General features: G+C 44.1%; 1 protein-coding gene across 4 annotated transcripts in view; it reads right to left on the reverse strand.

The window, feature by feature from the left end:
* shroom3 (shroom family member 3) overlaps nt 1-13,656 on the reverse strand; it is a 61,361-nt gene that overhangs the window by 6,452 nt on the left and 41,253 nt on the right. For 2 of the 4 annotated variants that reach the window (XM_047569804.1, XM_047569807.1), the window contains 17 exons: nt 13,009-13,328; nt 12,677-12,929; nt 12,099-12,154; nt 11,453-11,909; nt 10,004-10,285; nt 9,358-9,790; nt 9,023-9,156; nt 8,773-8,922; nt 8,072-8,535; nt 7,072-7,299; nt 6,721-6,931; nt 6,255-6,558; nt 4,914-4,990; nt 1,903-1,994; nt 1,503-1,774; nt 1,030-1,331; nt 690-843 (listed from right to left, as the gene is read on the reverse strand). In XM_047569804.1, the coding sequence (XP_047425760.1) occupies nt 690-843; nt 1,030-1,331; nt 1,503-1,774; nt 1,903-1,994; nt 4,914-4,990; nt 6,255-6,558; nt 6,721-6,931; nt 7,072-7,299; nt 8,072-8,535; nt 8,773-8,922; nt 9,023-9,156; nt 9,358-9,790; nt 10,004-10,285; nt 11,453-11,909; nt 12,099-12,154; nt 12,677-12,929; nt 13,009-13,328 (4,189 nt within the window). The remainder of the gene's footprint in view (nt 1-689; nt 844-1,029; nt 1,332-1,502; nt 1,775-1,902; nt 1,995-4,913; nt 4,991-6,254; nt 6,559-6,720; nt 6,932-7,071; nt 7,300-8,071; nt 8,536-8,772; nt 8,923-9,022; nt 9,157-9,357; nt 9,791-10,003; nt 10,286-11,452; nt 11,910-12,098; nt 12,155-12,676; nt 12,930-13,008; nt 13,329-13,656) is intronic. The other 2 variants (XM_047569805.1, XM_047569806.1) reach the window with 2 other exon arrangements.

Raw genomic sequence — 13,656 nt, forward strand, 5'->3', positions numbered from 1 at the left:
TATTTGAGAAAAGGGGTCTCAAATTAATTCAAAGCATAACATTTGTATTTGGAAACTGTTTCTGTGCACCAGCCCTGTTTGTCCACAGAAGACAGGGGAGATGATTTATGGATTCTTTGTGTGGTAGAAAACCTAGTTACAATTCTTGGGAGGTGCATGTCAGGCTACAGCATTAGGGTCTGCATACATACACCGTAGCTATGACATCAAATTGACGTAATATAAACTGTGCATTAGACCTGAACACACTGTAAAGACTACAGGCAGGTAAGGAACCCGATCTACAGTTCTTTAGCTCTGCGCTCTGATCATGTTGATGTGAATATTTCAGCGTATTATGTATTTCAGCCTTCTGTGCCCATTGAACTGTCAAATTGACTCAGCTGAAACAGCTGGGAGGGATCCAACTAGAGTAAAAGCACCATAAAAACTAGGGCAAGATTTGTACTAATAAAATAATAATAAAATAATAATAATAAAAACTGTGGCTAAAAACACTCGCAGTTCCTGTTGTGCTGCCATTCCCAGTCAAGATTAATAATATTTCGTCACAGTACGATGACAATAATAACAGTTAGGTACAACAAAGAACTGGTATAACAAAGGCAAAAGCATGTGGACTGACCAAAAGAACTATGTTAATAAAAGTTAGAGTAGCAACAAAACAACCGTTAACATCAGATACCCACCATTTGCCGAGCCAGTGCCTCTACTCTGCACTCCTCGGATGTCTTTTCCCTCTTGGGCAGTGGCTGGTACTCAAGACCTAGATGGGCCTCATTTGTAGTAGGTGTGGTGATGGGCGTGATGGTGGAGGACTGTGGTTTTGTGGGAGAGGGGAGGCTGGGCACAAGTGGAAGAAAGACAGAGGAGAGAGGGGTTACTGTACAAGACTTGAGCAAGGACTTCCTAGTGGAGATGTCTAGGAAATCTGAAACAGGACTAAAGGCAGAGAAATTTTTTTTAGGAAAGTCCACAATAATAATGTTAGAATTCAGACTTAAATACCCAGATGTTGGAAAGACAAACCTTTCCACTGTCTGCTGCTCAGCTTCCTGCTCCAGCTCTGGTGGAGGAGGAGGAAGAGGTAAGTCCTCCATGATGATTGTCTCTTTGATAGGTAGAGGGGGAGGTGGAGGAGGAGGAGGAAGAGGAGAGGAAAAGTCCCTGTAAAAGTCCTCCTGTGATGCACCCGTGAACGTTTCTAGTGGTTGCTGCTGGCTAGACTCAGAGATTCGTGGCGAGGGCAGGTACTGGTGGACGGATGAATGCGAGGATGATGGAGGAGATATGCTACTCCTGCTGTTCCTTTGGTTGGGTGAGGCTGCAACCTGGAAATAAGGTAATGGCAATTGTGTCACTGGTAAAACTGGTGTGGCGTTTCCTGCAGAATGCCCTCCCGTCATCTCTAAACTGCAGGCTCTGCCTCTGTACATGTTCATTGCACTGTGCTCTAACATGCTTGAGTGACTCAAACTGTGTCATGCCTGTCTGTCTTTTACCAGGGTTTCACTGGGAACAGCAGCGCCTTCACTCTCAGCATCACTGGCACTGGTTTGCGGGATGCTTGGGAAGGTGATGGCATCAAGGTTGGCCTGGCTCAGCCTCTCACCGGCTTGCCACTCAGTGGTGCTTACGTCTCGAGTCCCAGCAGGGGAGAAGGGGCAAGGTAAGCCAACAGAGGCCGCCAAGGTGGAGGTGCTGTGGGCACGCTGGCGGTCGGCGTTCCTCTGTCGCTCCCTACGGGCGACGGGAGTGTGGGAGGAGACTGGGTCTAGGATCAGAAATAATTTAGGAGAACATTGATTCTGTGTTTTATGGTTCAAGAAGGTAACAATCAAAGAAGTACTCAACAGGCCAGAAGGTTTATAGAGCTTCACAATTCTTTTCCATTTTACTCACATTGAGCAGCTCCTGCAGACTGGAAGGTGTTCACACTATTTTGGGATGGCTGAGGAGAGGCAACGCTCTCTGAACCATAGATGTGTGCCGGTCTGAGAGACATACACAAAGAAAGGGTGGAATGTGTCATAAGAGATGAGCTCAATCCACTTGGTGTTATATTCAGCATCCTCCACATATAGATTTCATTATGGAGATTGCACAGCGCGCACTTAAGTCTGATGAATCTCTTCAGATACATTTTGTTGAGTTGCATTTTTTGTTGAATTTTCATAAACTTTCTTTAATGTTCACATTCCTGATACCCAGAGAGTATAGTAAATGCATTTAAAAGGGGGTTGACTAAGGTAGTGCATGGGCACAAAAAGGTTTCTTAAAGGTACCACTGGAAGTCCACCAGTTGTATCACTGGTGTCTTTCCTTGGCTGCACCTCTAGTAGACTTTATTGAATGCTTCTGGTTTTAATCCAGTTTTGTAATGGAATAATTGGGGAATGCCCCTGGTTTCTTCCATGAACTAGCAGAAAGTTCTTTTTTAGTTCTGTTTTTATTAATAAATCCACAGGACAAACCCTTGAGATTTCAACATCCCTGCAAAGTTTCCTCTAGGGACACTGTCAGGACAAACATTTTCTGCTCCTCTGCTGGTAAGGTTTGGAGTGAGCAGCAGCTGCCCAAAGTGAAGGAGTTCCATTATTGTTCACAAGAGAGGGATAGATGAAGGCACCGACTATCACTGGATTGGCTTCAGCCTTTGTGCTGGCATTGGAAGAGACCATAACAGACCATTGTGGTGAAGAAGGGACTGGCTTGGAAGGCAGAGCATTCAATTTACTAGTTGACCTACTCTCCAGTGGCCATAAGCTTTGACGTTCTGTCCAGACACTAAACAAAGCACAAAGCTGTTGTCCAGAGTATAACAGCCTCTTGAGTGGATAAGGAGCTAAGACATTTAGAAAGAGTTTGGAGTCCTTTCGCTGGGGATAGTCTGGGCAGACAAAATTCATAACCGATGGGTGATTTTGAAAAGCAAATGTATGAATACACAAAGTAATTTGCCATTACCAGGTTCAAAATAATGTGTTCATCATTCCAAGACATTTCTCATTAGAATTGACATTTCTCACAGCCGGCATGGTCATTTTTTTTTAACTTCTCAGTTGTCTGTGCTCAGTAACCAGGATTTATGCCTTCACATTCCTGGTTATTTTCAGGCACAAGACAGATCTGTGTACACAGAGAATTCCTACACTGACCTCTGACCTCCACATTTTGAGAGCAAACATATTTAAGAGATTTGAGTTAATAAATCCTTGTGGACTGAAGTTGGTGTTCTGTTTATTTTTCTGTCTCTGTGCCAGGGAGTTATCTCTGCTTCCTTGAAATTCCTCAGTTTCACTCTGGTTTAACTCCTTCTCCTTATCATCTGAGCTCCATCTCTCCTCTGCCTCTCCTCTCATCCAAATCCTCCAATCCCTTGTCTCCTTTTCCCTCTCCTTCTCCTCCTTTCAAATTAACTAACACACACACATACACACACACACACACACACACACACACACACACACACACACACACACACACACAAACACACATGTTTGTATGGACACTCATTGGCATAATGCATTCCCTAGCCCCTTACCTTAACCCTAACCATCTCAACTAAATGCCTAACCCTAACCCTAACAATAACCTAATTGTAACCTTTACCCTAAAACTGAGTTTTAACCTTCAAAACAGCCAACTTAAACTGGTTCTCAGAAAGATAGCTGCACAATGAGGACGCATTTCCTCCCATTCAAACATTTTTTTCACCTATCCTTTACTTTCTCCTATCCAACACCTGCTCAATTTTTCATCTTCTCATCATTGCTCTTGCGTTTCTCCTCCATCCACTCTCTTCTCATTCCTGTGTTCCTGCTTTTCATTCTACAGCTCCTTCTCTGGCTCTGAGATGCCAGCTGCAGGGCACATTGACTCAAAAGGCCACATATGGTTTTAAAATAGAGCCAAAAGCACAGACAGGACGACTGTTAAAAGCTTATTATGGAAGAGAACGAAAATATCTGAATTCCCATGATGTCTCGGTTGTTCAGTAGGAGACAAACAACAACTTGACATTTTGGAAAAAAATGTTTAAAATTAGTCACATTTCATCTGGTAAGTCTAAATCTCTATTTTGAAAACTCAGTTTGTGGTGTCTATACAGAGGTGTCACGTTTGATGCGGATCAGTGCAAATTAACCAAATCTGTTGACCAGCTGTTTAATACGAATAATGGGAACCGAGTTACAGTAGTGAGACGCTCTTTTTTTTGTTTGTTTCCTATGTTTCACAGAGTTCCACATACAAGAAGGAGTGGAGGAGTACAGCAGAGTACACACTGCATAGTGCTTATTTGATATGCAAATATCGCTTGATGTCACCCGAATAGTCCACACTGCCTTCACATGGGCGATATTAAAGCGATTTAACAGTGAGTGACAGTTGATACGGGTTCAATGCAAAGGTCTTTACTGAGTTTTTCCACAGGATGAATACAGTATCTATTTAGAATTAACATTTCAGAATAATTCAAATTCATGTAGCCAACCAATAGAACATATATTGGTGGGATGTCTATGTTTGAATGATTCTGATCCAAATCTTACCCTATTGTTCTTCCAAGTGATTATTTCATGGATCAAATAAGCTACCCCCAGGCTGGGATCTTAAAAACAGATAAATATGAAGATGAGCCAGTCTTTTGAACAGCTCTTTGAGAGGAACGTATTCACAAGAACCATAAATCCTACCTCTAGTCTATTTAGTGCTGTAGTATATACACAGTTTATGGAACAGAACACAGTGTTATGTGTCATTGAAGCTGTTCTTGGTAATGTTTTGCTTGTCTGTATGGACTTTGTTTTCTAGTGCTGTAATCAAACGGCAGGGAAGAACAGAGGGGGAGACTGAAAGAACCCACCAGCTAAAATACGAGACCCGGTCTGCTATTTGGAGATATGACGTACCTGTCAGCAGCCAGAGCGTAGTGTCCAGATTCAGAGATGAAGACGCCAAACATCTTGACATCATCTTGAGGGAAGTCCTGAGACACAAAGGGTGTTCACTGAGAGATTCCATTCGGTTCGACTCTAATATAAGGTCCATTTAAATGTAATTTTCTTTATCACTGTAATGCAATACCATGACAGTTCCTGAGTTTGGTACACATTATAGTTCTTGTCCAGAAACAAAGACAAATATCTGAAACCTCATTACATATTTGTTTAAGCTGTACAAAGTGTAAAATTTAACAGGTAGTTAGGCAGTGGAAAAATGTATCGAGCTAATTGTCTAGGGAAAACCTAATATGGAATTCCATAAGTTTTGTTACATTCAGAGTATATGTATCCCTATCTGAGCCCTCTTCCTAACTTGTACAGCTCATCTTTGGCTGTTGGACAAAGATTAGATATAACCACTGAGTCTGATTCCTGTTTCTCTGTCTCTGACCCATATATGAAGAAAAAGAAATCCAGACAGTGACATCAGTGATCACAAGTCCAACCACAGACGTTATAACACAATGAAAACACACACAACAAAGGCCTGCAGCCTGCTGTTGCTCCACTGAGCTAGCTTTGAGATTTTAACCCTCCACTGCCAAGTTCATCATGTCTGTGTGTACGCGTGCTCAAAAGAAGACCTAAGAAAGTTTTTTTTTGTTGTTAACTGGGACATTTGAGGATATTCCAAATTCCAAATAACTGCTCCAATATAAAATTAAAGCAAAAGCATAACTGCCAACGCAGTGTTAAAGGAAGTAGACTGAATATATGACACTTCATCATTTCGATAAAGGATAAAAATTCCTGATGTATGAAAGTGTTCCTGTGAGTTTGAATTTTCTTATCATTTTAGACCAGTAATCGATACAATACGGGCTAAAGGCAAGGATGGCAGAAAACTGTCCATTTTGAGTAAAGGATACATTAAAATTAATGTTTATCAGATGCCATAACACAACAAAGGATTAATAACACTGTGAGATGGGACATTACAAATCTAGAAGGTCTGGGAAATGTGTTTTGTGATGGCAAGGGGCAGAAATGAACAGGTGACGTTACTAATGACTGCAGTCTTGAGTTTGACTAGCCTATGTGGGGAGTAGGATGCAACAGGTTCCAAGACTCCGAGCATTGGTGATTCAGTGGAAAATCATGATGGCTGGATAACAACATCTGGCTAATGCCTGTTAGTGGAATTATTACCAACCGCTCAAATTAACAAACCCACTTTATCTTCAGATCACGCCAATTCAATATTATCCCACTGTTCTGTAAATAATGCTAATTACTGCACAGTGTTACCTGGTTCAGACTCTTGGTGGGCGAGGAGCGGGAGCGGCAGTGCTGAGGAGAGGTTTTTCTCTCCTCCAGTCTCTCCAGGAGATCCTCAGCTGAGGCGGACTTCCCAGAGCTCCGACCTGACCCGGCCCTCTCCAGAGCCCAGTTCAGCTTGTTAGACAGTCCCATGTTGACTTGAGCCTCTGCAGCCTGCTGCTCATGGCCCTGGCTTGTGTCTCTGCCAAAAGAGTGTCCGCTGATTCCTGCTTCAGAGGCGTGATCATGGGGGATGTGGCCCCGAGGTTCAGATGCGGAGCCAGGAGGAGTGCTGAAGGAAGAGTTATAAAGTTGTACAAATCAGGATTCTATAAAAATCCATCTTTCAAAAGTATTAAAATATGTTTCGTCCTCTGCTGACTGTGAAAGGCCAACAACCATAAAAGCCACACAGCCAGTGCCCAAAAAGCAGCTGCCATGTGGTATTGGTTACCTGGGTAGTGGTTGCGCTGGAGGCCTTGGTGTGGTCACCCTGCCTGGGTAGAAGAGGTTAGACTGGAGGCTCCGCAGGTCTGCTCCAGGAGGGAGAGTTGAACAGTGGCGCATCTCCCCAGCGGAGAAGCTTCGATCTGGGCCACAGTCCTGAAGGGAGAGAAGGCTGGAGGTGGAGGAGAGGCTGAGGGTGTCTGAGTAACACGAGGAGACTGGAAAGAGAAAAAGAAATGATGAAGAACAAGAAACAGAAACAATAAAGGAAGAATAAAGAGATCTACCTATTCCGCGCCCTCCAAACCCTCTGTCACTTTCTCTATCTACATCTCTGTACATCCCTCCCTGTATTCACCTGCACTGTTGTAGTTTTCAGGTTGTAGATAAGCACTGTGAGGCCTCGACATGGCCTTCTGTCCTCCCTCGTCTCTCTTCACATTTCTCTTCCTCTCCACATATTCGACCAGAGCGTCTTGCTGGAATTGGCGTAGATCGGGCCTCGACGTGGCGGGCTGTGGAGCTCCGCCTCCAACACGACTTGCCGCGCGTTCAAACATCTTCCGCCGGTCGGCCACACTGGTTTCTGGCACAGAGGGAGATCAGGGATATAGTGTGTGATATACTTTCCAGCAAAGGACATGACTGTTAAATTAAAAGTTATCGTGTGATACAAAACTACTCTTTGAGTGTTGATAAAGGCCTTTTGTGTGTTCCATTTTTAGGAACAGAACTATAACAAATCACAACACATAAAAACAAGCTGATAGAATCCTCAGACTCAAATGTCTTGTTCTGTTTTTTCAGGAGAATTGAATTATCTCTAATTCCAGTTTCATCACCTCCTTTATTAGGTTTGAGTCAACTGGTCTAGTTTTCTGTTTTTATTTTTCTGTAAGAGGAATCTTTGTGTCAACAGGCAGACAAATGAAATCAGATTCCGTTCCACACTGTTTCATATTATGGTAGAGTCTGTAACTCATCATTGCCAATCAGTGGGTTTATGCAAGTGTTTGGCAAAGTCTGAAGACTAGTCCAATCTAAACCTTGCAATTCTCACTCAGAAACTGCTGCAAAGTTCAGGACAAACTGTAGATATTTCATTTATTTATATATTGAATATACTTAAAATGTCAATAAATGTATGCCAGTAAATAAAATGAACAAGCAGGATGTGCAGAATCATGGCTACATGGTTAACAATACAACAGATTTGCAAGACATGTTTAGTCATCAGTAACTGTCTTTTCCAAAAAGACATGAATGATTTATGATCTGGAAGCAGATATTAAAATTGTTTGGTCCTTACACGATAGACGTGATGAAGGACACCACTGAATAAATATGTCTCTTTTTACCTCCTCCACGTCGGAAGAGGGCAGCAGTCTCTGGATCGGAAATCCCAACTTCATTCAAGTTCTCAGGCTCCGAGTACGAGCGCATCTTCTGTTCAGCTGTCAGACGCTTACGGCCACAGATACGCACCACAGCAGGAGCTCCTACTGGTGGGATGCTGGGGAGCGCTGGTGGGCTCGGGCCTCGAACATCAGGGCTGATCACGTGCCTCTCCTTTGGGGTGTGACGGGAGGTGACCCCTGGTTGTGACTGTGGAGTGATGACTATACCTTGTGGTTTGGGCATAGTTTTGGGACCTTTCTTCTCCAGGGAGTGGTACTTGGCAGGAACAGGTGGATACTGAAGACTAGTGGAGGGGGACACAGTAGGAGACGCAGAGCTGGTTGAGGAACTGAGGTCTCTCCGTCTGAAAGAGGTGGACCGCAGGACCTTAGACTGAGCATCTTTCAAGGAGTCCCTGTAAGATCTGATTACACACAGGTTTCCAACATCAGCATCACAACACTGCCTACAGTGTAATGGGGTCCAACTCTACTTTGTTGAAAGCTCCTGATCAGCTACTGGACCTTCTCCTGTTGTAGGACCTTGGCCTGCTGTGAGACCCTTCTCACTCTCTGGCGTGCTGTAAAACCCTGAGGTACAATAGCACCATGCCCTACTCCAGGATCCTGGAGTAGAACCTGACTTGCTGAAGAATTCTCACCTATTGGAGGTTGTGTCCTGTATGGGGCCCAGCATCTCTTGGACATCCTGTCTCCAGGTAATCTCCTTCCCGCTATCTCCTTTCTTCGATCCATCCACTTGGAAACTGCTGAGGCTCCTCTGGAGGGCTGACGCTGGATCTGCTGGGACCCTGAACACCACACAGACATTCTGTTCTGACAGCCTGTTGCCAGGAACAAAGGTGCTATTTATGTCATTACATTTAATAATTGCATCCCTTGTCGATGTACCTGTATTTTATGAGGTCACTGAAGCCGCCTCTGTAACTCATAGTTCTTTGAGGTTTGATGCCCTTGGAGCTTCTCTCCAGCATGTTTCTGAGGTCTTCAGTTCCACAAGGGGTGCTGCGGCCTTTGTCAGTCATCTGATTCAAAAACATGAAACGTAAAACAGTAAAGCATCTCTAATTGTGGCAGGTTGAATTTTGGATCATTCAGATATGTGTATATATTATATATATATCTGTGTGTGTGTGTGTGTGTGTATGTGTGTGTGTGTGTGTGTGTGTGTACATACACAACATGCTATGGTGAATAATAATAATTTAAAGTTAGGTTTGATTTACCCGTAGATGGTTGGCTTTGTTGTGTAAAGTGCTGCTGTGACTGCGCTGCTTCCCGGCACCATCTCGACGCTCGAAACGATTGACTTTCTCCAAAACAGAGAGGCTTCGGGAAGGCCCTTGGGTGCCATCATTAGTGCCACTGTTGCCATGGCTACTACCTGGGACAGCACTGTCAGGGCTGGCGCATCGCTGGACCTCGGCAAGGGCGTTCTCCAGGCGAGTCAGTGGGTGTTCTTTGTCTTTGTCCTGTTCTCTGTGGTTCAAGTCCTGGTAGTGGAGAACTGCTGAATCACTGAGGTGACGGGGTGAAGGTTGTGAGGTGGAGGTGGCTGGAGCATAAGGCTGAACAGGTGCGTGGCTAGATGGCACCTGTCCTTGGGCCTGCCTAGAAGAGGTGAATGGCTCTGAATGAAGGCTGGTCTGGTCCACTGATCTGAAAGGAGGGGGAGAGAAAGGGAAGGAAAGTAGTTAGTGTTAGCAATAGGATGAAAGAAAACATCACAGATACCAACTGACCTCTCCTGATACATGCAGTACATTCAATTACTGGATGAGCTAAGTAACCATCTGTCAGACATTACACACATGATCTCTCAAGGTGACACAACTCTGATCACCGATGGGCCCTGGGAATGCCATACTGTACCTGCTCCTCTCTCCCCTGGACTGGACTGTTGAGTATGGGTCACTTCTTCCTTGTGAGGATAGGTCAGGGGCCGAGTGGATGTGGAGAAGGTGTAAATCCTGATGAGGTTCCTGGTGCTCATGGCTGTGGGGTCCTTGGCTTGTATGAATATGGGACCCTTGGAAGCTCTGACCACATAGTTCCTGGTGGTTTTGTTGTCTTTGGGCCCCTACCTGGCCCTCTGAACCCCCTCCAGTAGTTTTTATGTGTGGTCTACTGTAGCTTCCACACTCCTGTTGGTGCCTAATAATAGCACAACATTAAGAGTTAGCATTTAGGACATGTGTCTACGAAGATTCTCAGTCATCCAGGTCATGGTATGAAAAAAGAAAACAACAAAAAAATGACCTAAAACAAAAGCCAACCGACTTGACTCAATTTTCTTGAAGACATCTCATCTCTTATCCAAGGTACTCTAAGGGAAAATTTTGTAATTGCAGGAGCGTATCTTGTTGTTAACAGAACCCATTTATCTGAGTTTCAGGTGGGCACCACCCACAGATGTTCAAAATAATAATCTAAATCTAAATGTAGGGTCAGGGTTAGCATTAGAGGGATCTATTAACCTAAACAGAATATAGAAAATGGTTTTGTATTTATATAACACTTTTCTTCCCATTTCTACATATTCATACAGCAGTGCCAAGGACTGGGAACAACTCAGGGTTCAGTGACTTGTTCAAGGACACTTAGTTCACTAACCCTCTGGTTCGTGGACAACCCGCTGTGCCTAATCATCATCAACAGCTGCTCCAGTAATACAAGTTATTACAAATCAAGTTCACTGCAACACAAAATAAGAATGGTTGTGTTTTAATGAACTTTCAATGAGCTTTAAGGGAGAGGCTTTCATGTTCTAAGTGGCCTCTATAGGATCTCCTACACACTTGGAAATGAATGTCATGTCCAAGAAATCCTCTTGTGTCAAGTAGCTGTTGTCCTGTGACTTCCTGTTTTATTTCGTATTGTCACTCTCGTTTCAGGTAACTTGCCCCTTCCTGCCATGTTTTTTCTTGCTCCTGTGATTGTTTTACCTGCCCTGATTGTTTCCACCTGTTCCCCATTACCTTGTGTATTTAGTCTCCCTCCCTCCCTTTGTTCTGTGCCAGTTCGTCTTGTCCAAAGAGAACCAGTGTATATCCATGCCATTGTCAGGTTTTTGAGTGAAACTTTGTTTGAGAAATTGTTTGATACTTTGTTAGTTGTGTTTTCCCCTTTTTCCTCCCTGGAGCGATTTTTTGCTGGACTTTAACAATAAATTAATTATCCTTTGAACTTTGCCTTTGGAGTTGTGCTATTGGGTTGTGACAGTGAAAGGGTATGTGAAGGGCTGTTTACTTGATTGCAATAACACTGCTTTATGCAACTAAATATTACACAATGAAAAAAACGGAATCATTTAAAAATCACCTGTCAGTTTCGTGTGCTGGGGTTCTGAGCTGCGTAGAGCCAGATGTGGAATAAGACGGGTGGAGGTACGGTGAAGTGTTATTTTGGTATCCATTTTCAGTAGCTGACATCCTTCCATCCCTCTGTCCCTCTGTCGCCCTTTCATCCCTTCTGCTGACATACTGCTGTCGGCTGCTCTCCTTAGCCAGGGCGGGGTAGACTCCAGAGGAACCTGGGCCAGAGCTGGAGCTGGGCATCTGTGCATAGTGGGGCTCAGGCTGGGGAACAGGGTACATGCCTGTGGGAAGAATGAGCCGACTAGGCAGGGAGGTGGGGCCTGGAGGTCCAGAGGAGGGTCTAGAAGGCGAAGGGGGCTGAGGATAGCCTCCACCCTGTCTGGGTTTTGTGGTGGGACTGCTCTCTGGACTCTTCTCTATTACTGTGTGCAACTGACCCTCTAAGCCATATGAGCCTTTAGCTGGAATGACAGAAACGTCAGTAATAGTTAATTCATCTATACAGTAAAAAAAAAAACTGGCAACTGGCTGTATACTAACACTGAAGTCCTGTCATTTCTTTGCATGGTAATCCACCATTGTTCTTTCCTACAACATTTTTTTTTTTTTTACAAACAAGTACAACCATGGGGAATTAAACTAGACTCTACCTGTACCTGATGAGACAGGGCCACTGGAGTGATGCCTGGAACCTTTCTGCAGAGACCTGGGTAAAAAACAAGATGAAATCCTATTTGTTAAGAGACATTATGTTTACACGGCTGCAGTCACACGATATCACACCACACAATACAGCTTCATTTGGGAAAATATTGCATCATACAGTATAATATCACCCATGCACCGTATTGTATCATATTAGCTAGACAGACAGAGCTTACTGCACACTGTACTGTGTTCTATGTGGTACTAGGTGTCATAGTAATGTTGCAGTGTAGCACATTGCATCACATCACACACTGAATTAATGACATTGTAGTGAGAGTAGCATGTTTAAATTTATTGTACCATATTCTATTGTACTACGTACTAGTACACTATACAGTATTTTACATGCAACATATTGTACATATTTTCAAAAATAGCACCTTTCATGCACATATTTAAGAGAACAGGTAATACTAAAACTGGAAGTAACATTGTGTTCTTGACTATAGCCCAATCATTATCATGATAATGAGTTTTTTGTACGAGAATCAATATTCACTTTGATATAAACCCTTTTCACCTTAGTGAGCGAGCATTCTCCAGACTGGACCATGAGTTTGGTCTCTCGTGGCTCCTGATGGCGGCGTAACTGTCACTGCGCCTCGGAGGGGCAGGTGCCCCCTTCAGGTTCTCGTAGGAGCTGCGGCTGGCTGCTGGGCCCCATATCAGCCCCACACTGTGTCTGTTTGAAGGTGGTATGCTGCTGCTGCTGCTGCCACTACTGTTGCTGCTGCCACTGCTGCTACCACGGTAACAGACCCCGCCCACTGAACCTGGAACCAACAGTTGTAAAGAACAACATCAGATAAAAGTTACAACACCTGAGAACAAATCCTAAAACAGAAACTTCACCTTGGAGATCTCGGTTTAACCCAAGCCTCGCCCCGCCGCTGGGGTCACTGTTGCGGAGCAGAGCGGCAGACGTGGAGCTCAGCTCATGTTCTTGAGAGTGGCCCTGCTGGCCGTCATAAACTGTCCGGACATAACGCATGTCAGCCTGCTGCATATCTCCACTTCCTCCTCCTCTCTGAGAGACAGTCTCCAGAGAATAGGAACGCTCAGGGCTAAATGAAGGGGTGGAAGCAAGGTACTCTGGGATACTGGAGTTGGTGGAAAAGGAGGAGTAGGCAGAGTCCCGCTTGCTGTGCAGGTGGTCAATGCTGTTGGAGGACCTGGAACAAGACAAGGGGTTTAAGACCATGTCATTAGTGCTGTAGTCCTCGATCAAGGTTCTTTTAAAGGGTGACCAATCAGGCAGCATGATGTATGGTGAGTGTTTGACACGAGAAGAAGGCTTCTGTTGTCTGTGGAAAGTTTCTATGAAGTCACCATAACCTGAGTATTAAATGTGCACCTGTAAGGACTGAGGCCAGGGCTGAGCTCTGTTTTCTTATGTCATAAATGCATACAATCAGTGCTCAGCTCCTCTTCAGTATCATATCATAAGACAAGTTTCAAAGCAATAAACCACCAACCAATCTGTGCTGTGAATATTATAAA

Source organism: Mugil cephalus, chromosome 19, assembly GCF_022458985.1.
Source record: "Mugil cephalus isolate CIBA_MC_2020 chromosome 19, CIBA_Mcephalus_1.1, whole genome shotgun sequence".
Lineage (NCBI taxonomy): Eukaryota > Metazoa > Chordata > Actinopteri > Mugiliformes > Mugilidae > Mugil > Mugil cephalus.